The 24,979-nt window shown below is 37.5% G+C and overlaps 1 protein-coding gene across 1 annotated transcript in view; it reads left to right on the forward strand.

Annotated features, from left to right (window-relative positions):
- kcnh8 (potassium voltage-gated channel, subfamily H (eag-related), member 8) overlaps positions 1 to 24,979 on the forward strand; it is an 80,594-nt gene that overhangs the window by 23,971 nt on the left and 31,644 nt on the right. The window contains exons 4-7 of the mRNA XM_036567009.1: positions 3,596 to 3,726; positions 4,692 to 4,926; positions 7,182 to 7,339; positions 21,503 to 21,713. Of these exons, the coding sequence (XP_036422902.1) occupies positions 3,596 to 3,726; positions 4,692 to 4,926; positions 7,182 to 7,339; positions 21,503 to 21,713 (735 nt within the window). The remainder of the gene's footprint in view (positions 1 to 3,595; positions 3,727 to 4,691; positions 4,927 to 7,181; positions 7,340 to 21,502; positions 21,714 to 24,979) is intronic.

The raw sequence follows: 24,979 nt of genomic DNA on the forward strand, positions 1-24,979 counted from the left end.
GCTTTGTCCAAGTGCTAAACTGGCCTGCCTGCAGTCCAGACCTGTCACCCGCTGACTACATTTGGTGCACAAAATGAAAAATACAACAAGGAATAGATTGAGCTTTTAAGTAACTGAAACCCCATATCGAGCAAGAATGGGAAAAAATTTTATTTTCAAAACTACAGCAACTGGTCTCCTCATTTAGCAAATATGTTGTTAAAAAAAAGTAATGCAACACAGTAGTAAACATGCTTCTGTCCCAACTTTTTTGAAACAGGCTGCTGGCATCAAATTCAAAATGGGCATATATATTTAAAAAACATTAAAATTCCTCAGTTTCACCTTTTGATGTGTTGTGTTTGTACTATTTTCAATGAAATGTAGGGTTTAAATGATTTATACACCATTGCATTTTGTTTTTATTTACATTTTGCATTTGGGGTTGTAGTATTATGTATATAATATGACCATGTAAAATGATTATTCTCAAAGTGTCTGATTTTCACAATATTAGGGTTAGGTTTAAGATTGTGTGGAAGTTAAGGTTAGGATTATGTTTAGGTTTTGGGTGGAAGTTCATGAATATGTCTTAGGGCTGAAATTCCCTTGCCTTTTTTGAAATAAAGGAGTTTAAAGTAATATGTAAACATTGTTTTTAAACTTACTATTCACTACCCTCTCCATGTGGTGCATATATAAAAAAACAGAACCAACTCATTTATTTATATCCACCTATTCAGCCTGTATTAGTTTAGCCTTGTCTGTTAACACTGAACTTGTAAGCAGTGTTTCACCTGAGTGCTTTTTGAATGAAGCAGGATACAAGACAGCCAATCAGAACAGAACTCATTTAAATATATCAGTCTTAAAGGCACAGTAACAAAAATAGGCTATTTAATTCTGAGGGACAAAGAGAGGTAAGACAATGGTTATGTAAGATTTTTTATGACCATTTTTTTGTACATAAAACTGTACAAGTGTTAAATGTTGAAAAAAAATGTAGGACATGGGCCTTTTAAAGTATCATACATACCATACTTCTCACTACTGTATTCTTAATATTTATGTAGGCACACAGAGATTTACAGTGTAACTAATTTCTATATTATGCTATGTGAATGTCAGTGTTAAGTCATTTGTATGTGAGAAATGGTGAATGATTTCAGGGGCTGTTAGAGCAGAGAAAACACCTATTTCCCATTTGACTAGTAACCTAGATCGTTGTTGGCCTGAAGCTCTCTTGTAGAGGACGCAGTACAGGGAATCCCCACCGCCTTTCTCTCACCAGCTTTGGTCATTTATCTCTCTTGTTATTCCCTCTTCACCTCCATCCCCCATTTTGTCTTTCTCCTGTTATATTCTCTCTCTCTCTCTCTCTCTCTCTCTCTCTCTCTCTCTCTCTCTCTCTCTCTCTCTCTCTCTCTGTCTCTTTCTCTCTGACCTGCTGTGTGATAGTAAATTGGGGTTGGATTCATTAGGGTCTAATATAAGCACAGTGCTACTGGACTCCCTGCTGACTGCACTCTTTTATGGATGACTTTCTGTCTCTGCTCTCCTCCGCTGGGCCCCGCAGCTTGATATGATCTCCTTCTCTTGGTAATAGCCTTCAGCCCCAGCCCCCACCCCCCCTTAAGCCGTCTCTCCATCTATTTCCCCATCCATCCATTCTCATCTCTTCTGGACTCTTTTGGTATGTTGTGTGCCAGGGCCTCTGGCTAGGAAGGTTGGCAGCTAGTCAGATGTTTTCTGCATTAACCCTTTTTCACGGTGATGGTAATTTTACCCTGACCCCTGATGTATCTGACCAGCCAAGACATGTTTGGTAACTGAACTTTGTTTTTACAGGCAAAATTTAGGCTTCCACTACTATAAATGCTACTGCTGTTTTAGTCATGTTACATACTTTGTTCATTGTAATTGACAACAGCCTCTCATAAAGTCTCAAAATACACATAAGCCAGTTTATTTGGGATTACTTAACAACTCAATATGGTTTGAGGCAAGTGTGTGATGATTCATGCAGGTTGCCTGATGTTAATTACCTGTTAGCCGCATTAGCCTCATAGCTCCTGTGATAAAATGACAGAAGCAAACTCTGGAGAGCAAAACATGTCTTGGCTTAGCATAAAGTTGTGTAAATATGACTTAATTGGCTAAATATTTTGCAAAGAAATAGCCAAACTGTTCCTTTAAAACTCGGTTTCAGCACTTGGCTTTACCTGCCTCAGACTAAGCTTTAATATCATTTAGATTTAAGCAGGTCAGGTGTAGAAAGACTTTTTCCACAATGTTGCACCTGCTTTTGTGTAACAACAATATGGAGGTCCAATATAGGGGTCAGTACAAGTGAAAAACAGGCCATGGTGAATACAACCAGGACAAACAACTACTCCCTACCGCTTATTTGCTATTTGTATGAAAATAACAGCAAGCATGTATTTCCTTTTGCATCAAAAACCTGCAAAAAAATTACCTTCAGAATTAACAGTGGATCTTTTTTATTCAACTTGTAAAAGCATTGATGCTAGCATAGAAAAGGAGAATGGTGGTGGGGGACGTGATGTCAATATTATTCACAGCAGCTTATGTAAAGTTCCTTTTTTAATGGAAATGTCAAGTCTGCTTCTGAAAGACACTTGCGTGTTCATATTTATGTAAACCTTGTTTCAGAACTAGCTTCTTATTTGGAGAAATGATGAGATTTAAGGTGATGTTTTTTTGTGTTGGTGTTTAAATGTGTAACAGTAGATTGTCTATGTCTTGTCTGTGATTGTCTATGGTTTTGTTTACATGTATCTACACTATACACAAATAAAAACAAAGGTGCCAAACTGGGTTCCTTGGAGCGATGCCATTTTCTATTGAGTGGTTTCAGTTGAGTCAACCCACCACTTAAGGAAACAAAAGTGGTTCTTAAGGAACCAGAAGTGCTTCTCAAGGAACCAAAAGTGGTTCTTCTATGGCATTGATCCAAAGAACCCTTTTGACACCTATATTTTGATATGTACAATTTGTAGGCACTTTTATTAATAGCAATTTGGTAAGAGCAGTGGCAGATCTAGAAAATGTTTCCAAGGTGGCAAAGGGGTGGCAGGCAGTTTCTGCAGGGTGCCGGTGTAAATGTGTAAGGTGTCAGGGGGTGGTAGAGTGGTTGTATAGTTGTTCTGCAGATTGCCAAAATCGAATCCACTCTCCTCTTAAAGACAATGTGGGACGAGACATACTCGCAATCTGAGTGTGTGAGTGGGAAGGGGGAGGGGTGGTGGAGCGGTTGGAGAGAGGTTGGACTGTTGTTCTGCTGATCACTGATAGTGAAACAGCTCTGCTCTGAAAGACATAAACACCCACCCCACAGCGAGGTGGAAGCCAATGACGTGGCAGACATTTTGGGGTGGCATCACCTTTACAATCATGCATGAGTAGTATAATATAGCATTGGAAGTCTTATTGCTGTGGTAGTGGAAGTCTTACCTGAATGGGGAATCAAACATCTGTGTAAGGGGCAATGATGTTATCCACTATGCTGTACAACCACAGCATTATGCATTTTCAGGGCTGTAATTATCTTAGATTGTGCTGGTTTTCATGGTGACTTTCTATGCCCCTTTCCCAGAGCATCGTCGTGGGCAGGTTAAGGGTGGGTCCCCATTTGGCTCAACTCGGCTGCGCTCTAGCACCGTCCTCTACCACATCTCAGGACACCTGCACAACCGGCAGAAACAGAGCAAAATCAAACTCAACAAGGTGAGAGCGAGCAAGAGAGTGAGAGAAAGTACATGATATAATTAGTGAGTAAATTGATGAGCAAAGGTGCTATAAAAACATTTACACAAACAGTTACAAAAACACAATCACATGGAAGAATGTTTTCAAGAATATAATGTCAATTTTGTTGCACATGCATGTATAACGTTACTCTAATGCAGTGCTAATGCTAATAGAACTTCCATAGGTTTCCTCATGCAGTAGAAACCTTCATACAACTTAGGTTTCAAAAAATCCATAGGATGCTGATATTTTAAATGCGTCCAGAACAGAGCTAAAGAATGCAATAAAAAAATTGAGTCAGCTAGATATCAAGAATGAATTTTTCATAAAATGAACATCTACGATGCTTTGATGCCTCATATTTGAAAAGTGTTGATCTAATCTTGAGGCAGATAACAAAAATGAGCATCAGTTGAGAAATACATAAACAGAGGAGCCCCTGATCAAGTTATATGTTTTGTTGATTTTCTAAGTGAAAATAAAATAACATATCCTCTACAGAGACAACACTTTTACACATTTTAAGGCTGTTTATTTGCTAAATAACATATTGGAAAAAAAATAAAGCATATGTAGGCAGTGCAAAAGTTATGGCACATTTCATGTTATGTTTTATTTTTTTTCCAGTATGTTAAACATAGCAACTAAATTGTAACTCTGCACTACAATTTACTGAACATGCCATATTTAATAAGCTTGTTAACTTATTTTCACTTTTCACACAAAATAAGTTTACAATTATCTAGATGTATTTATATTGAATGAACATCAAAATATCCTCTGATTTCAGGTTTTGTCTAGCTTGAATATGACAAATGATTCCAATATTTTGAACAGAAGTATAGGTCACGGGATCATACAATAACAATATGCCTGTAAACATATGATCCCACAGCTTCTCCATCTTTGTCTTCTCCCTTGTTTCCTTGTCATGCTAACAGAATGTGTTTGGAGACACGCCAGCCTTGCCTGAGTATAAAGTTGCAGATGCCAAGAAGTCAAAGTTCATCCTCCTTCACTTTAGTACGTTCAAGGCCGGCTGGGATTGGCTAATTCTGCTGGCCACCTTCTATGTAGCTGTGACTGTGCCGTACAATGTGTGTTTTATTGGAGATGATGACCTGACGCGCAGCACCACGGTCAGCGACATTGCTGTGGAGATCCTCTTCATCATTGGTAAGAGAGTTCAGTCTTAAAACGTGACCTCATCTATGTTTCTTTTATAGTTCTCACACTGCTTCGATTTTTATTCAAAACCTCAGAGGTAGTGTTGTAGTCAAGACCACTGGATCCGAGTCCAAGTCAAGACCAAGACATTTAGTAGTTTAGTCCTAGTCAAGACCAAGATCAGGAATGGCCGAGACTAAGACAAGACAAGATTAAGATTTTTTTCAGAACAAAAAAAATAAAATGGAATTCATTTGTAGTTAATTGTACATTCAGTATAATCACACAACATATATACTAATGCATGACATTAAACTATATTTTATTATATATTTTGTAAAATATAACATTAAATATATAGCCTAAAACATTACTACATTGTCTCTTATGTATTACAGTAACAATGACTGTGGTAGGGAGAAGTTAATATTACATGGCCACATAAAATAGTGAAAAAGCTAAAAATGCAGCAGAAAATAGTCAAAGATTAAGTACAACTAATGATGTTCTATCGACAGATTTGTAAACAATGTAATATGAACAGTAAACCTCAGCCCTCAGTAACATTATTATTCTTTTGATGCTAGTAACTTTTCTGATAAAGTGTTCCACGATAAATGGTGCCTGAGTGCCTCAGTGGCCTGAGGCACCAGACTGTAACTGCTGCACCATTTAAGATGAAATGGGAAAATTTGAACAAGAAGCTGATTTCAGCTTTGTGTGATTTAGGTTATAAAAATATCCTACGTATAGTTTATGAAGAGCTCTACCTATAAATATGTTCTATGGTAGGACATTTCGACAAGGCACACAATTTGTCAGAACACCAGTTAGATCTAAGTGCTAAACTGTATAAATAAGCTACAACACTACTCTGAGGAGACTGATTTACCACGTGAGCACCTCAAATAGCCAGATAAGCTGTTTTTGTGTATTTGTTGAGCTAGATTTTGAATTGACGATGACTGGGATGAGCAATATCTTTATATCCAATCTTTATATACATCCAATCACAAGTCCCATCATTTTTCCCATCATTGTGCTCTACAGTCACGAATAAAACGCAATAATAATGCTAACCAAGTCAATATTGTAAATTAAAGTCTGATGATGAAATAACAACAGGCACCTTACAGTCCAGTGTGACAGGTTTGAGAGCCATCTTTTGACGTTCTCTTAATTTTTTCACCAGATCCTTATTAGTATAGTCATATGCCAAGGTTTGTGCACTCCATGTCAAACAATGTGTTTTATTAATTTTCTAAGTAAAAAAATTAACACATCTTCCACAGAGAACACACTTCTGCACATTTTAATACACAATTACTATTTATTTGCTGAATCTAACATATTGGGGAATTTAACATATGAAAATAAAAAAAAATGTGGTTGTATTTATATTTTGGTTATATAATAACTAATATATAAAAAAAAATGTGCACTAAAATTTGTAGTAAAACAGCACATTTATGTTTGTTTACTATAGTGGATGTTTTACTCAGAAAATCAACAAAACATAATTTAAACGAGGATATTCAAACTTTTGTATATGACTGCACAAGGGACAATGTTACAGTATTGTGTGTACATGGATGTGACTCTAAAGCACTAAATTTTGAACTAGATTTTGAGTCTGTCCACCTTTCCACCTTTTCTTAAAGACAAACACAGAATGGATCCAGAAACTCTCATTCACACACACAAAAAAAGATGTTCTCAGCAGTTCCATGTTTTGCAGTGGAGATTGTAGTTTTGATTCAGCTTTTGTGTTTTTGAAAACTGTCATTTTTACTTTTATTACAGTTAACAAAAATTTTTTTTCACTGCTAGTTTTTGTTTTAGTAATAGCTTTAGTTAACTATTATGACCCTGGTACAGGGTGGACATGCATGTGCTGTAAGGCCTCTGGATGCTAATTTTTAACAGGGCTGAGGGGCCATCACTAAATTCTTACAATGGATTACTGGCATGGTGCACAGTTCCACAGGGTTAACTACACTGCATAGATATAACATTAGTAGCTGTCATTTTGAAGTCTGAATTTTGTCCATTTTTAAAGCTCTATGACCCTCGGGCTGTAGTTAAAAGCACATTACTTTCCATCTCATTAATGCTTTTCACATAATGACTACACAGTTGCTGATTTGAACTCCTCTCAGAGGGCTCTGGCTCTGCATGACAGACTGTAGATCATCCAGATTGTGCTTGGAAGAGAGTGCTGGGGCTGAACCTGCTGACTCTGTGCTATTTCTGAATCATGGCAGACATCGTGCTCAGCTTCCGCACCACATACGTGAGCAAGTCGGGCCAGGTGATCTTCAACGCGCGGCAAATTTGCATCCACTACCTGACCACCTGGTTTATCATAGACCTGGTGGCCGCGCTGCCCTTCGACCTCCTCTACACCTTCAAAGTCAGCGTGGTGAGTGATGACAACAGTGGTTCATGTTTATTGAACATTTAGAGGTCACACTTAGCATTGAAGTAGAGGTACAGACTGTAAACGTTCAATTGATGTAAGCATGAGAGTAATTGTTTGTAAGCATGAGAGAGAATATTTTGTTACGATCTGAATTTGATAAAAAGTTAGGGTTTTTGTCCTTGTTTGACATGACACACAAATGTCAAATAGTTGGAAGTGAAGATTCAAACCTTTTAATACAGAATGTAATTCAAATGCAACACAGAATAAGTCTTAACTTCTAATAGTTCTCTCTTAATCTTAATATTCAGTAACTGCTAAGAATTACTTACTAACTACAAAGAAATTAGTATATAAGTTATATTGTTATCAAAGAGAGGAATTAACCCCCTAATAATCCCAGACTTATTACACCCTAATTCTTATTATTCAGTAATTATATGAACCACAATGCAAACTGGCTGGGTAATTCTGAAGTTATAGAAGTACCTAATATAAATGTGGAACAGTAAGCAGGTTCTGGCCATTTAAGGGGTTAAAGTGTTGTTTCACATGTATAGGCACTTGCAGTTTAAGAATTTTTGAGAGGAAAATGTAAAAATAACCTGATGCAGGAATGTATCTAATCACCACAAACCAAAAGAGCCCTTTGTTGAGTGTAAAATATGCTCTGCTAAACTAATACTAGTTGTCCTGAGTCGAGACATGATTTGGGAATGCCAAAAGTCCCTTTACTACTATGAGTTATAACAGCAGAGGAATGTGAAGTGTCATGCTGGCTGAAGTGTGTTGTGGGGTTAAAAGGGTCACTATCCCTCTGGATGTTACTTTATAGCCTTGAAAAAGTTTAGTAGCACAAAGCAGTGTGAAAGTACTGCTGTTTACATGTATTGGGTGCAAAGGCATAAAAGTTTAAACTTTCTGTAGTTGGGGTGGTGAGATTATATTGGCCAAGAAACACAATACGTTACCACACTAATCACTCTGTTCTTGACATAAACATTAATGGCTAAAGAAATTACAAATAGATTGTGTGCGTCTGAAGTCCAATAAAATATTTAGCCAAGGGAAAATGTATGTATGAGCGACTGGTTAGATCTCTTTTGGAAAGTGTTTAAAGACTGTTGTGTACCTGTGGCTGCATATTTTCTGTGTGTGTTAGCTTAGTTGATGGGATTTTCTAAAGCTCTATTTTTACTAGGGGCATTTCACCTACATATTTGTACTAGTAGCAGGGGCACTGTTTAGAATTTGTGGTTCCCTGAAAACTTTATGTGTGGGCCTCTTGCTTTAGCTAATTTCCCCAATCAGAACCTGTCACATGATGAAAACATGCTGAAATCTTCACAACCCTTCTCTTTATTTGTTATGGCTTCATAATTCCAACTCTTACTTTGCAGCATGCTGTGAATGTGAATATAAGCTGATGTATTCAAGATGTTGTATTCAAAAGGCCTGAAATTTTGAAATGCTTCTCAAAAAGCATTGCATCTACATTGTCAAAGTAAAATAATTAAATATTACATATCTGTGGGTGTCAAAAGTTTGTGAACTTTTAGGATTAGCAGATAATTTGAAGGTGAAATTAGAGTCAGGTGTTTTCAATCAATGGGATGACATTGCTGTCTGTCTGCAGTTTGCTGAAGATCATATGGACAAGCCAAAAGACTATTGGAACAATGTTTTATGGATGGATGAGACCAAAATAGATCTTTTTGGTTTAAATGAGAAGTATTATGTTTGGAGAAAGACAAACAGCATTTCAGCATAAAAACCTTATCCCATCTGTGAAACACAGTGGTGGTAGTGTCATGGTTTGGGTTTATTTTGCTGCATCTGGGCCAGGACTGTAACGTGAGACCAGAAAGCAGATGCTTGCGGTTTGAAAACACAAGTGAAGCTTTACTTGTAGAATCAGGGATGTCTAGCATAGTCAGAAAACCGGCATGGGTCAGTTCCAGTAAACACAGCAGAATAAGAATGGCGACCATAACAAACAAGGGCAAATCCGATCCACAAAACAAGCGATGGGTCAAAACCATGAATCCAACAAACCAGGCAGAAGTACAAAAGGGCAAATCCAAAAAAACAGAGTCAAAGAAAAAACAGGCAGAAGGTCAATAACATGATAAACACGAGTAAAGAAAACGCTCAGTAGTTTCACAGGGAAAGCAATACCTTGCAACTAGTCTTAGCTAAAGCCCGGGCTTATATACTAATCTAATAAGTCATATGACAAATACACAGCGGAAGATAATTAGTACTCAGGTGAACTTGAACGGTGATAGGACGAGGACCGATCCGGAGTCATGTGACTTCGCTGAGGAGTCTGGGAAATGGAGTTTGAGTCTGAATGCAAGAGCAAGGGAAATAGCTCCACCTCTTGATTCCCCAGTGGATTCTGGGGAATGCAGTTCTTGACTGACTGAGGACTGGCAGAATGCGTGACAAGGACAGCTTGCCATCATTGATGGAACAATTATACCAGCAATTTCTAAAGGAAAACGCCAAGACATCTGTCCAAGTGCTAAAACTCAAGAGAACGTGGGTCATGCAGCAAGGCAACCCTAAGCACAAGTCGTTCTACCAAAGAATGATTAAAGAAGAATAAAGTTAATGTTTTGGAATGGCTAAGTCCTTAATCCTATAGAAATGTTGTGGAAGGACCTGAAGCAAGCAGTTCATGGGAGGAAACCCACCAACATAACAGAGTTAAAGCTGTTTTGTACAGAGTAATGGGCTAAATTCCACCAAGCCCATGTGCAGGACTAATCAACAGTTACCAGAGATGTTTAGTTGCAGTTATTGCTGCACAAGTGGGTCACACCAGATACTGAAAGCTAAGGTTCACATACTTGCCACTCACAGATATGTGATATCATTCTTCTTCCAGAGCTAAACCACTGAACTTTTACATGGGAGGGAAAGGTAACCACTGGAGAGGTGACAGAATGGAAGAAGCATTGCTGCTCTTTATCTAAACTAGTCTTTAATTATTACTTAATGAATAAAACATTTTAATGGAGAATCTTTTATTAAGCCCAAAAGTCACATGAAAAAAAGGTACGATCTTCGTGGTCCCGTCTTTTGAAAACCCTTAGAATAATCCTAATCTTGTATCTCCTTACGTTGCCTGTGACTAGAGGCACATTATCTCCATATTTAGGACATCATTGCAATAATTCTTAGCCCTAAAAAGTCTTGAGTTATTGCTTTTTGCAGTGCTATTTCAGCGTTATTATAATAAATAATGTAGCTTACAACTTTTGCCAAACTTCCTGTATATGGGATCATAAGAAAATGCAAACGTTACTGAAACGTAAAAAAAAAACTAAAAGCAACCTTTTTATGGCATTCCTTGTTAGTTCTGATAAAACTACAGGAGAATGTTGTGTTTTTAACTTCGTAGAATGCTTCAAGAACAGCGCTGACTTCACTGTTAAAAATAAGTCACTCAAAATTATAAAGTAACTGATTACACAGCTTTCCTTGAATTAACTTAACTTGAGGACACCAAAGTTCACCCAACTCAAAATTTGGATTACACAGCTTTTTTTTAGTTAATTTGAGGACACCAACCCAAACTTCTTAGTTTAGTCAAAATGTCTCTTAACCCCTTAAATGGCCAGGGCCCATCAGCAGACCCAAAGTTTTATTACACACCTTTAGAACCTAAGAACGGCTCAAACAGTTTGCAATGAAGACCCTGTACACTGTTAAAAAACTCAAAATGATATAGTAACTGATCACATGGCTTTTCCTAAGTTGACTCAACTTGAGGACACAAGAATTCACACAACTCAAACTTAGTTGAGTCAAAAATTCTCTTAATGTTTTACTTCTGCATTTCTGTTAATAAAAAGAACTTGTTTTTTATACTCAACTTCCCCACTAGCCAGGACTCCTTCTATCACACAACGCTGCTTGACATTTTTCCTCTTGGGTACATACTTTTATGGATGGCTGTGGGATTGCTGGGGCTCAAACACAACCTCCTGTTGCGGTGACAGCTTAGTCCACTGCACCACTCAGGAACACATGAACCAACTCAGATTTTGTGTCTACAAATGTTTGTTACAAAGGAGACAATATTTGTTGTTTTAACTTTGAAGCATGTTGTAGTCTCATGTGGTGCCACTGTCTAATAATTCATCCCAACATCAGGCGATTGTGAGTTTGAATCCCAGCAATACCCTAGCTGTCCATATCCAGAAGCCCAAAAGGAAAATGTGCGATAGAGTGTCAGCTAGTGGAGAAAAAAAACACCAAAAAATTCTGTTTTGTTTATTTAACTAACATGCACACCTAGAAACAGTAGCTGGGAGAATTTTTGACTCAACTAAGAAGTTTGAGTTGGGTGAACTCTGGTGTCCTCAAGTTGAGTCAACTCAAGAAAAGCCATTAAATCAGTTACTATATCATTTTAATTTGAGCAGACTTCTCATTTTTTACAGTGTAGTTGAATAATAAGCCTTAGTATGTAATAAGCCTAGAACATTTAAGCGGTTAATTGTTATAGCTCTGCTTCTCAGTTAGATAAATAATATAGCACTTGTTTTTTTGGTTTTACTCAACTTCCCCACTAGCTGGGACTCTTTCCATCAGACAATGCCATCAAGTAATTTGTCCTCTTAGGTACACACTTGTGGATCGCTACAGCATTGTTGAGGTTGAAACTCACAATCTCCTGTTGGGGTGCTGTTTTAGTCTGTAGCACCGCTCAGGAGCACCTGATGCCAGCCAGATTTTGTGTTTGCAAATGCTTAAAAGCACTGAGGAAAATATTTGTTATTTTAGCTTTGAAAAGCGGCATGGTCACATGTGGCGCAACTGTCTAATCACTTATTCCAACATCAAGAGATTGTGAGTTTGAAGCCCAGCAAAGCCACAGCTGTCCACATCTGGAAGCCCACGAGGTGTGATGGGAATAGTTACAGCTAATGTGAAAATGCAAATTCTATAGTGTTTACCAAACTGAGATGCAGAACTAAAAACATAAGATAAACTTTGACTAGGAAATTTGAGTTGGATGAAATCTAGGGTTTTTATGTTGAGCTGACTGAAAAAAGCTGTGTAATCTGTTGCCTTATAGTTTGAAGTTGAGCAAACTTCTAATTTTTTACAGTGTTTGTGAACTAAAATAGAATGTTGTCTGAACATTTTGGAATGGTTCCCAAAGAAAATAACCAAAAGAGAACCATATTCTAATGTTATGTAAACATTCTGTGTTTGCTGGGAAACAATCAGACATAATACTTGTAATATAAAACGACACCATGCTTTTGTTATCGCTAGCAGTAACTGCTACTTCTAAGGGTTAAATCTCCCAGAATCCTCTAGATATGCCCTATTTAAGTAAGGGTCAGTGCACCTGAGCTTACCGGTCAGTGCACCTCAGCTGACTGCTAAGTCCTATTCCTCACAGCATGTCTGTAGAACGTTTAATATGTGTTTTCTGTGGATCAGATGAAGATGGAATTTGTAACAGGTGAAGAGACTGGCTGACATGGATGGTTGTCAAGATCATAGAGCTTTTGTTTCTAATTGAGAGGAAAGCCAGACAGGATTTTGGTTCGGATGAGGCTGGTGCGATCGATCAGCGCTGCTTGCGCGCACACACACACACATACGCAGAGTAATGAACCCTCTATGAGGTGAAAGGAAATCAAACAGGACTTCTGTTCCACTGTGGCTTATTAAGAGTGAACTGGAGAGGGAGAGCGAGCAAGACAGAGAGAGAGAGAAATGAAAAAGCCTCGTGATCCTGGTGCTTGTAATATGAACCTTGGCGATCTCTGGGCTGTTGCTTCAAATCTGCACCAATTACAGATTTCACCCTGCTCCCCTGATAACCCTCAGCGTCTGCTCTTCATCTGCACCGCACACACAGAAACACTCAAACACACTGTATCTAAATGTCTACGCTTAAATCCTCTCTCTGTCTCATCCCTAATTCCCCTTATTCCCCTTAGTGAAGGTACATACCATTGAGGTGTACATCTATCTATCTATCTATCTATCTATATATATATATATATATGTTTTGATTTCATGATTGATTTAAAAAAATCTAGTCTATAGTTCTCTTTATCTTTAACAGTACAAGATATTTTTTAAAAGTGATAACCATTAGAAACTCAAATATTTGTTCCATCTCACTGCTGCTCCAGATGCACAGGATTCAAGCAGCTGCTAAGTGCTGACTCTGACTCTGAACTCACTCCTTAAGGATGTTAATAGCTACCAGTTTGCACCTCTATTTGGTTGTAGAGTACAACACTCCTTGGTTGTAGATTCCAAGTCTACTGAATTTGTAATTTGTTTACACTTTTGACTGAAATGTGTCCCCAGTTTGGCTGAATGGGTTTTACTTTTTCCGCATAAAATGCACATCAGCACATGCATCGTTTTCATTTTGCTCTTGTTTAATTTTTTCCCCATTACAATATGAGTCAACAAACTTGGCTTAGACACTCGGACACTCATTGGCCATTCTCTCACCTGCTAGTCAGCATTTCTACTCACGCAATTGTAGACGGATGTTGAAAACATATTCCATTTACATGTGTTGAATGTGGTCTAGATCCATGTCTGACCACCTCTAAATGTGCATGGAGTGATTCAAACATAATCGGATAGATGACAAGCACTTCAGTCTGAACTATATTTAAATTTATATCTATGGGAAAGACATCAGATTGAAAATTGGAAAAAAATTGAAGATTAAAAATTGGATTGAAATTGAAATAAGATTGGAAATGCAGTTGAAAGTGTACATTCAGTGACAGTAATGCTTGTGCATTAGTGTGAAGTGTAAGGAAATACTGAAGAGCAATTTTTCCTCAGGTGATATTACAGTGCGTTAGCAGTGCATAAACCCCTAGTTACAAAGACAAATGCAAATTTGAGAGTGCTGTGGTGCAAAAACAAAAGCCACTGGCCTACAGAGATGTGGTATGGTCAGACACTGAAATTACTAACAGGTTGTAGCTATTAAGCAGACAAAGGACATAATAAAATATATCATAAATATTTGGAGAATCAAGGCAGTAAGTACAAACATACGCTACATTTAATTGTAATATCACACATGTAAGCGGAAAAGTAATTCAGAAACAAAATGCAGGTTGTAAACAAGCCCAAGATGGCAAGTGGAAAAGATCTAAGTGACTTTGAAGGAAGATTCATTACAGGGGCATGAACGGCAGGAGCTTCAGTCATAAACACTGCTCAGCTGGATTTGTGTTTCAATAGGAACAGTGATTCAGTGGCGAACCGTGAATGTTAGAGATAGGCCTTTAGTTCAAGCCATAAATGTCAAAACTCTGTCAAAACATAAAGAAAAAGCTACCTCTGCTGTAATGCTAATTTCTTTTAGTGTCCTTATGGGATTCTAGTAGTTTGTTAGCGCTAAGCTAACAACATTTTGCAAGAACAATTTTTGGCTGTTCTAGTGTAACGTGTTGACAGAAAAAAAAACAGACGCTCGCGGATAAAAAATAACGAGAGCAGTAGTTTAAATCACTCTAGGCCAAAGTGTATTCAAAAAATACCAAGCGAACAATCCAAAGAGGGCAGAGCAAAAACGTAATCCAAATAACAGAAAAAGGGGTCAAAAAACACAGGTCAGCAAAGACAGGCAAAAGTATCCAAAGGGTAAGACAAGAGGCAGAATCCAGACAAACAAAGCACAGGTCAAAAACAGAGTATCGGTCATATGAATACAAACGCTCAGTAGTTCTCAAGGAAACAATACTTCGCAATTTGCCTACCTAAAGCCCGGGCTTATAAACTAAACAGCTTGAGTCATATGACATCCTACACAGGTGTGACACATCAGTATTCAGGGGAACTAGATCTCTGATAGGAGCGTGTTTGAGAGTCAGTGATCACGTGAGTTTCCCTAGAACTCTGGGTAGTGTTGTCCTCCATCTCTGAAGGACGTTGTGCTGTGACGTGATCTCCCGAGGGATTCTGGGAAATGGAGTCCGTTTTCCTTTGACCTCTTGCCGAATGCGTGACATCTAGATTAAACACAGATACTGAAAGGTTCTAAAAGACATTCTGTGTTTTTCTTGAAGCTTGTGACAAATGTATTAGCATATATTTTAAATTGTAGCAGTTTCACAGTGACTCTTTACCTTCTGGATACTGGGTAAATTATAAATGATGGCACAATATACCAAGACAGTTTCAGAAGTAAATGATAGGAACCCAGTAAAATCATGACAGACACATACTATAAAAGACATTATTTGTGTATAGTCTTCTTAGGTTGTATAACTATCTTGTTCTTTTTACCCAAAATTTGGGTATTTCGGTGTGATTTAGTTAGACTGCCTTGGAATTTACCATAATGTTACCCAAAATAAAAATCCAGTACTTAGAAGTTCGTACCTCACACTTAATTGGTTGTTACCCAGAACTTATGGAATTGTGAAAGAAAGCATTACCTAAAAGTAATCTCACAGATCCTTTAACCAAGGCGTGCACAACTCTGGTCCTGGAGAGTCTGTGTCCAGTACAGTTTGGTGATTTACCTGCCCCAGCTTACCTGATCACACTTATCTGTTAATTGCCAGATTTAGTGGATGTGTTTGAGTAGGAAAACCTCCAAACTGTTCTGGACAGCACCCCTGCTTTATCCTGTAATGAATCATTTCTATCAACATGGGAGTGTTCACTTTCATGATGACAACGCCCCCACCCACAGGGCACAAGGAGTGACTAAATAATCTGATGAGTAAGAATATGATGAAAATCACATGCTATGGCCTTTACATTAACCAACCTAACTGATCTCAACCTAACTGAACACAATTACCAACCTAACTGATCTCAACCTAAGTGAATTTGCAATTACCAACCTAACTGATCTCAACCTAACTGAACACAATTACCAACCTAACTGATCTCAACCTAACTGAACACCTATGGGAGATTTTGGATTGTGTTTCTCTGCATTCACACCTGCAGTAACTTTTTGCCTCTTCTTGCCCAAATTACTGGTTGCTCATTGCCTGTGGGCATTTCTGAACTCAAGCTGACCTTTGGTCACCAGCAAATACTATGACAGTACGCCACACTTTATTGGCTAGTAGCTACAGAGTGTATACAAAATCAGTTTGGTTACAAATCAGACACCTTCTCATCCGGTTCTTATCAGTATTATTATAGTTAATAAAACTATTACTAAAATGAAAGCTAGCAGTGGAAAAATGTGCTTGTTAACTGTAGTAACAATAAAAACAACAATGAAAATGCAAAAACTAAATAAAAGTATAATGTCAAAGGCAAAACTAACTAAAACAAATAGAATTACTGAGAAGAAAAACTTGTAGTTTTACTTTTGTCAGTACGCTAAAAATGTAAAAACTCTGCATAGTGCATTACTGTCTATTCAGTCAGTATGGGTAGAAAACAGTATTTCATCTTTGCGATAGCTGCTTTCTTTTAGAGATGCAAGCACCAGCACCATTCCTCCATATCTAATAGTAACAAATATCTAGGAACCTAAAAAGGAATGTACCATTTCGCAGGGGTGGAGATAAAGCATGTTCTATCATGCTCAGTTGTCATTGGTAATTGACACATTGCTTTACAAATTTCCATAAAGTTAAACTTTGCTCATCTGTGTTGTGATGCCAAATATGCCTACTTCGCTATGCCAATGTTTACTCTGCTTCCTGTTACTGGAAATTGCCTGCTCTCATTGAAAATGAAGTATCCCCGCCCTCACTGTGGGTTAGAATGCAGGGTTAGAAAGTGTTCTCCACCACTAGCATCAGGACATCAATTGAAGGAAAATATTTTGGGACAATAGTGTTCCATTCCTCCATTAGAGCGCCAGAGACCTAAGATTGTTAAGGTGACTCATGGTGGCCCGACACCAACTGTATGTTGTTTTTTTTCCTATAATTTGTCACCTGTCTCTACATGGACTATTCTACTACATTAGTTTAAACTGTGGTCCACAGAAAAAAAAAACATTTTTTTCACACAAATACTTTATTTAAAAAAACAATTAAAAAAACAATTAAGCATTCAGACCTTAGAGTCTTACAAGGATTGTGATCTATTTAGATGCAAGGCATTAATTGAGACAGTAATAAGCAAAATATATGCAAAATCATCATTTATAGGGTACTTTCTATTGGCATATGTCTGTCCCAAACTCTAATCCCTAAATTTCAACTTGTAAAAATAATATTTACCTTTTTTTGCTTTTTTCTATGTTGTTTTTTAAAATTTATTTGTATGTTGAAAAGTTTTGTCATGAGTTTAATATTTAAATAAAAAAAAAGTTTATTCAAAAAATGCTGTTCTGTGTTTTCATGTCACTGCCGAAACACAAAGACTTTTAGTCCAAAGGCGGATCTTTATTTTAGCCACATGTCTGCATTTTAGAGCGGGAAGTGAAACTGTATCCCTGTCCCTCATGGCTACATGGTGAGCAGTTAAATCTCAGTGTTTTGAAGTCATTGTGTCCCAAAGTCTGAAAATCAGTGTGTAATGTTAAGACCTGTTACTACTGAAACAGTTTTCAACAGTGAAATAAATGTTTTTTTGTGTTTTAATGAAAAATATTATGATTTTATGTTTAACTCTTCAAGGCTGTGTTTGCTAGTCATGTACTGGCTAGTGTTTTTGAGGTATGCTGAAAATTAGCATAATGTGGTGGTGTCATAGTGTTTGGTAGTGTCACTATCAAAACATTTTGCAAAGTTTTGGATGCTTTATTACTGTTTTGGTAGTGACAAAACAAAATGAAAAAAAGTATATATATATATATATATATATATATATATATATATATATATATATATATATATATATATAGATAGATAGATAGATATAGTCACTATAAAATTTGTGTGTATATATATATATATTTATATATATATATATATATATATATATATATATATATTTATATATGTACATATATATATGAAATAAAATAAACATTATTACAGTATAGGGTCATTCAAAGCAAAAGGATTTTAGTCTAAAGTCCAAGTCAGTTAAAAGTCTGAAATGTGTTTTTTCAACTTTAACTTTGGACCAATTCAGTAGAATGATGCAAATATTCCACATATGACTCTCAATTACAGCCTGACTAAAGTAGATCTAAATGCAGAGACTCTACTGTGCCGCTCTCGCTAATACAATAAGAACACACTCTCTTTGCTTATTATGGAACTAAAGACCATGTCCAACCTTATTGCTCTCTTAATAACAGTAATGTTCTCAAAGCAGAAACCCCTGAGACACATATCCTCCTCTGTCTTTCATATTAATATTTTATTATTAGTTGAAGAATGACGCCTGTTATGCTGTGGATTATTATTTAATGCTGGAGGGTTAGGGGAATGCCAGCTCTCTGTGGAAGTGGACTGGTGATTATAATAATAGACAATATAATGGGTATTATTTACAGACTCTGCCCAAGGCACCACGGTAACAAGCTGATGGACAGTGTGTTTTTCCATGAGAGTGTGTTTAGTGTTGACTTCGGTAATATGGTGTAGGCGACTTGTGACAGTTTGATATAGTGCGGGTGTCTTGATTCTAGTCATCATCGGTTCAGCAGTGATACACACTACATTCCACCTCACTTTTACAGTGCATTGGGGTAGAAACTCGCTGGTTGCTATGTGTGGTAACTGTTATGAAGGGTTTGACTGACAGAACTGTGCTCCAGATTTGAATCTTTTGCCGAATCAGAGACATAAATATAATGAAATTCACAAAACCCAATGGTCATCTTTATTTCTCAGACATTTACATTTATTTTAATGGTTGTTTTTGTTATGGTAAAATACTGTACATCAATATAACTAGTCGAACTAGCGAAACTATTGAATTACAGTAAAAAGCAGTATTTCTAAGAAATTAAATTACAGTAATTTTACAAATTTTTACCATCATTGAGAAAACATTTTTACTTTTACCTATTTTTACAGATTTTTATTTACAGTGCACCATATAGGTGCACTTTGTACACAGAAATAAAGGTACTGACTGTGCAGGTACATTTTTCATTCATCAAGTACAAACAATGTAAATATACCCTCAAAGGTACAACAGGGGTTTTAAGGTCCAATTATGTACCTTAAATACATATTTCCCAGGTGTAAAGTGCCTTTTCATAACCTTACGTTTTAAAACATAACAATAAAATAAAAAGCCTGGAGGAGAGACGGGGTGTGTGGAGTCAATACAACTTAGAAAATATACTTTCGATGGATTATGGTGCAATTATGTTCCGTGACTAAAGGTACTGAGATGTAACCTCAAGGGTACCACCCTAGTGACAAGAGGGGTACAGCCCCAGTGAGTTTCATACCTTTATTTCTGAGAGTGTAGACTTACAGTTGCAGCCAGTCAGTATGTTTTAAAACTCTGCCTTTTGCAGCCTAAACCTAACACAAAACCACAAAAAGCTTTACCATCAGTCAGTCTCATTGCTGGCATAGGCCCAGCAGATGTGATGGAATCTTCTGTAACTGAGGGATCTGTAAAATAAGCATTAACAATTACATGCTTTGTTTGTATGACACCTTTAAATAAATAAATATAAATCTATAAATCAGCAATAACATTATGTAAAAAAAGTTTTCTACTCCCCTAAGATGTTTCCGTCCATTTTTGCGTCAGCGTTCACCATGTCTGCTGTATCTCCCGCAGTCATGTTTTCCTTCACTAGGCACAGCTCCTCCAGCAGCAGCTTGATCACCAGCCTGTGCCACAATTTCACCATCCTATCCTTGATGTATATATATACACACATATATTTATATATACATATATACGTGTGTATATATATATATATATATATATATATATATATATATATATATATATATATATATATATATATATATATATATATATACACGTATGTATGTATAAATAAATATATGTAAATATATCCCTGCTGGGACTTAAAACATGAAAATGGCTGTTACTGTCCTGCTGACTGCCAATACGTAACATCTGCAGAAAAGGAATGAAAATGTGAATTATTTGCTGTCACTGTCATAGACACAAAACACAAGGCTGAAAAGAAGGTTTTTAACAACAGTTTTTGAGAACTTTTGCAGAGACATACACATTTTGGTGAAGCTTTATTGTCCTGAAGGCTGTTTATATAAACTCTCTTCGAGGTCAGGCCTCTTTCAGCCAAGCGTGCGTGTATGTGTGGGTGTGTAAACGTGCATTCACTGTATCCTTCAGCTCCAGTTAATTTCCAAACTAAATGTTGCCCCACTTTAACAATCATGTGTGCGCACGTTACCGCATACAGGTTCCCCGTTTCTCTAACATCTCCCAGTAAAGCCTTCAGCATTTTAATCTCATTTATTCACTGCTCATATACAGTATAAATAGAATTACCTGTAGCAGCTTTGACAGTGATTTCTACAGACATACGCTTGTAGTGACCTTAGAGCAGTGGTCTCCAACCCTGGTTCTGGAGAGCTACCTTCCTGCAGAGTTTAGTTCCAACTTGTATTCAATTAGCCGCCCCACTCCTTACTTAACTCTAGTACATCTGATTCAGCCAGTCCAATCATGGACCATGGAAGAGGTTGATTAGCTGGAGCAGGTGTGGCAAATTGTGGTTGAAACTATGCTCTGCAGGTAGGTAGTTCTCCAGGACCAGGATTGGAGACCACTGCCTTAGAGCTTTTCCCATTTCAGACCCCTAAATCTCAAAATGCTACAGTTCTCATGTAGCTCGAGGGGGCTCTACTGATGAAGAGTAGTTCTTAAAAGAGTAATTAAAACTTTAATGTCTGGAAAATGTGGTTCTAGCTTAAGAATGTAAGCTCAGACTTTAGCATGTTTAAGCAGAGATGATTTTAGTAATGTATCTCCCTCAGCCACTTTACTGTTGCTCTCTTTAGAAGTCTAGCGTTATGGTAGTTAATTATGTTTGAGCACACCTGGTCAAATAACATGTTCTGTTGAATTTCTAAGTGAAAAAGAACAGAGAACGCACTTTTAATGCATAGTTATTGTTTACTTAATTCAATTGAAAATTGTTGGAATTTTTTCTATCTTGACCACAATGTTTAACACACTTATATCTTACTAAGTTTAAATATAGTAGTCAGTTTCTGAAAAGTTGTTGGTTTCTATCAGGTGTCCCATCGTCAGGTGTCCGTGGTGCACCTGCTGAAGACAATACGTTTGCTGCGGCTGCTGCGTCTGCTGCAGAAGATGGACCGCTTCTCGCAACACAGCACGGTGGTGTTGACCCTGCTGATGTCCATGTTCGCCCTGCTGGCCCACTGGATGGCCTGCATCTGGTACATTATTGGCAAGAAGGAGATGGAAAGCAATGCGCACACACACACCTGGGATATAGGTGAGATTACTGTACTTGAATGTCTCCATGCACGCAATCACAGACTTAAGCACTGTTCAAGTTAGATTAGTTTCACCAGTGGAGGATCTTTAATGTAATCTGTAATGTATTTGACTGGCCAGTTTGTACAGGATAAAGTCTCTGTGTAATTTCCCCAAATTTCCACAGATAGTCCAGATGGAAACACAGTCTGGATCTTCGTATTAGCATTAAGTGACTCTGGCATTGCTACTGACATTCACTGTAGATTCATAAATTTTTAAAATAACGGCTCTCAGGAGAAATCACCTAATCATGGGAATAATTACTTGGCAGCTGGCAACTTTTAAAATCTTTTAAAATACTGAAAAAGAATAAAGCCTAAACAATATTTTAAATGCCATGGCAACATAAAACCTTCACACGGCAGCAGGCTTTGTTCAGTTTTTTAAGCTTTTATTTTTTGGCTCAGAGATCAGAGTTGGAGATAAGGGATGGCAAAGGTAGATGTACATTCAACGGGGAGTGAGTACAGAGTACTGCAGTGGTGAGTGTAAAAAAGACAAGTAAAAATTTGGCTAATCAACCAAACACATTAGCATTTGTTGCCAAAGTATATTACAAAGAGAAGCAGCAGCTCCAAAAAACACAAAACACTTTTGAAATTGCAGAACTGATCTTTCATAGAGTAGGCACTGCAGACACATTTTATTGTATTATTTATTTTATAGTATTTTACCACTAGCTTGCTCACTGACTGGTCAGTCATGCACAACTAAAGAGACTGTGTTAGGAAAAATCTGCTCTGATTCTGATTGGTTCAACATCAGCATCTTCCAGTATTCCCTGGCTAACTGAAACCCAACCAGACAAAAACCTCTTATTTGAAATGACCAATATTATTCCTTATTTGCCAACCAATAGTAATCTTTGCAGGAGCCTATAGCTAAAAACATAAACATGCATTAATAAAATAAGTTGACAGCCTGTTTAAATTACAGCACCTTCCCACATTAAACTAATTCAGCTCAAATACTTTACATACAGGAAGTTTTACTTTGGACTTTGTATTTTTAATACACAGCTTCTATTTTGTAGAAGGTATGAGGGACACTCTGAAAAAAGATTTGTCTTAAAAATTACTTCCCCTTTTGTTAAAATAAGAATTCTGGTTATTGACAATTTAGCGGAGTCGTACAGCCAGTACCTAAGAAACATATTTTGGTACTGATTACAAATTATGTGAATGAAAATGTGATCAATTACATAATCTTGTAGATTATTTCAAATGTGTAACCTAATCTGAATACTTGCTCCCTTACTAATGTTTCTGTTTGAACTGCTTTATGTGGTTTCACTTTTAAATGGATTTCATCAAGTTTAGATCACTATATGTAACTACAGTTATGGTAGACATAGTGTGGCAGCTATTGTATGGTTTACAGTCACACTTTAAATTAAATTATAGATGGCAATGTTGATGTTACCTAATTAAAAATGTAATCCTTAAAAATAGTAATCCATTAAAAAAACTCAAATCTGATTATACTTCTTTTCAAAGGTACATTAATTGAGTTACAACTGTTTGATTCTTGTCAGTTTGCATAATAAAATACATGTATTCTGTTACTACACTGAATACAACAAGACATCCAGAGTGGTGTGGAGGCCTCAGTTGGCAAATGTGAGTTTGGACTACCGTGCTGGAATTATACCCTCTAATCGACCTGATCAATTCTGAACAACTGCTCCTGGTAAATATGCGCACTATAAAGGTTCATCAAGCATGCTTAACAGGATCACCCATGGAGTTTGTTCAATGCTTTATTGAGAAAGCGAAGGATAGTGAAAGAAATAAAGAAAGAGCGAGACACAGAGAGAGTGATGAAGAGCTTACAGGATGATAAATGACAGCGCAGATGCGGAGCCTTGTTGTGAAGAATGGCACGATGATGCAGAGACGAGGAATGGAAAAAAGGCAGGAAAATGACAAAAGGGAAACCGAGAGAGTGCATTCACGCAAGAGAGGACAGACTGAGGAGAAGGGAAGAATAGCCCTACAGTGGATACTGCTTCACCCCCACCCTCCCACACTAGCTGTAATTAGGCCCAGAGCGCAATGCTGTGGTCAGCATTGATGGGCCACTGCTGGGAGAGGGCCTCGGCGCTCTCTGATCAGAACTGATGGAGAACTCTTTCCATCCCCTTGCTGTGACGCCACTGACCCCCAGGCCTGCTCCGGAGGGCAGTTACTATAGCAACAATGGGCTGGAAATTTTATGTGCAGTCGAATGAATATAAGACTAGGTAAAAACACAAGTGGCTGCTTGGTGACTGAGCTGACAATTAAGAAGAAGCTGTGTTAAAATGTAACTGCAGTGAAGTGAAGAAATGAGCAACTGCTAAATGCACCAAGGAGCAGCTAAGAGCAGCTAGCTATTACGAAACTGCCTAATTCACAGTAGTATTACTCATTTTATCTTGCTCTGTGGGCTGTTTTGTTCTGATTTGACATTTATCCTATGTCAGTAGTTCTCAAACTTGGGCGCGCATTTAACAAACTTCAAGAAAATGCTGATCTGGGATTAGTATATGCCTTTTACTTAATGCTGAATAGGAAATGGACTGATATGGCCCTAGCTGCTTCAGGAATCTTTTGCTACTGCTTCTGTCCATCCACGCTTCGCATTGCTATTGCTCCTCTCCTATGGCAGAAGAGCATAGACAAGTAAAAGGGACTAGAGGAGCAGGAAAAATTGAGTAATTGGGGAAATGGGACACAATCTTTTTTGATGTTTTCCAATTTTATGTCAACTCTAGACCACAAGTCACGTGTTTTTCTGTAGTCTGCATCATGCGCTTATTAGGAACTCTGGGTAATTTTTATATGACAAAAACAAATTGCCACTGATGCTCCCTGTGGTAAACAAAAAGGTTCTAAACTCCTTATATTTTGTGTTCATTTGTCTACTGAATGTCACTGAATGAATGTCACTGGATCCTCTGGATTATGAGGCCATTAAGGAAGGATGTGTTTGTCTGAATTGGCATCATAAAACTGCTCCCCGAACGCTGCAGATAGGGCTGCCCACCGCTCCGGGCAGGTGTGCTCACTGCCCCCTAGGGTGTGTTCACTAGTGTGCATGTATGTGGGTGTTTCACTGCATGGATGGGTTAAATGCGGAGGTCTAATTCTTCTGTGTGCAAGCACAGTTGGCCAATAGTTCTGAATGCAAATGTAGCCATGTTCATATTTTGACTCTGACCTGATACATTTTGCCATACCT

The sequence above is a fragment of the Colossoma macropomum genome, unplaced genomic scaffold, assembly GCF_904425465.1.
Source record: "Colossoma macropomum unplaced genomic scaffold, Colossoma_macropomum, whole genome shotgun sequence".
Taxonomy (NCBI): domain Eukaryota; kingdom Metazoa; phylum Chordata; class Actinopteri; order Characiformes; family Serrasalmidae; genus Colossoma; species Colossoma macropomum.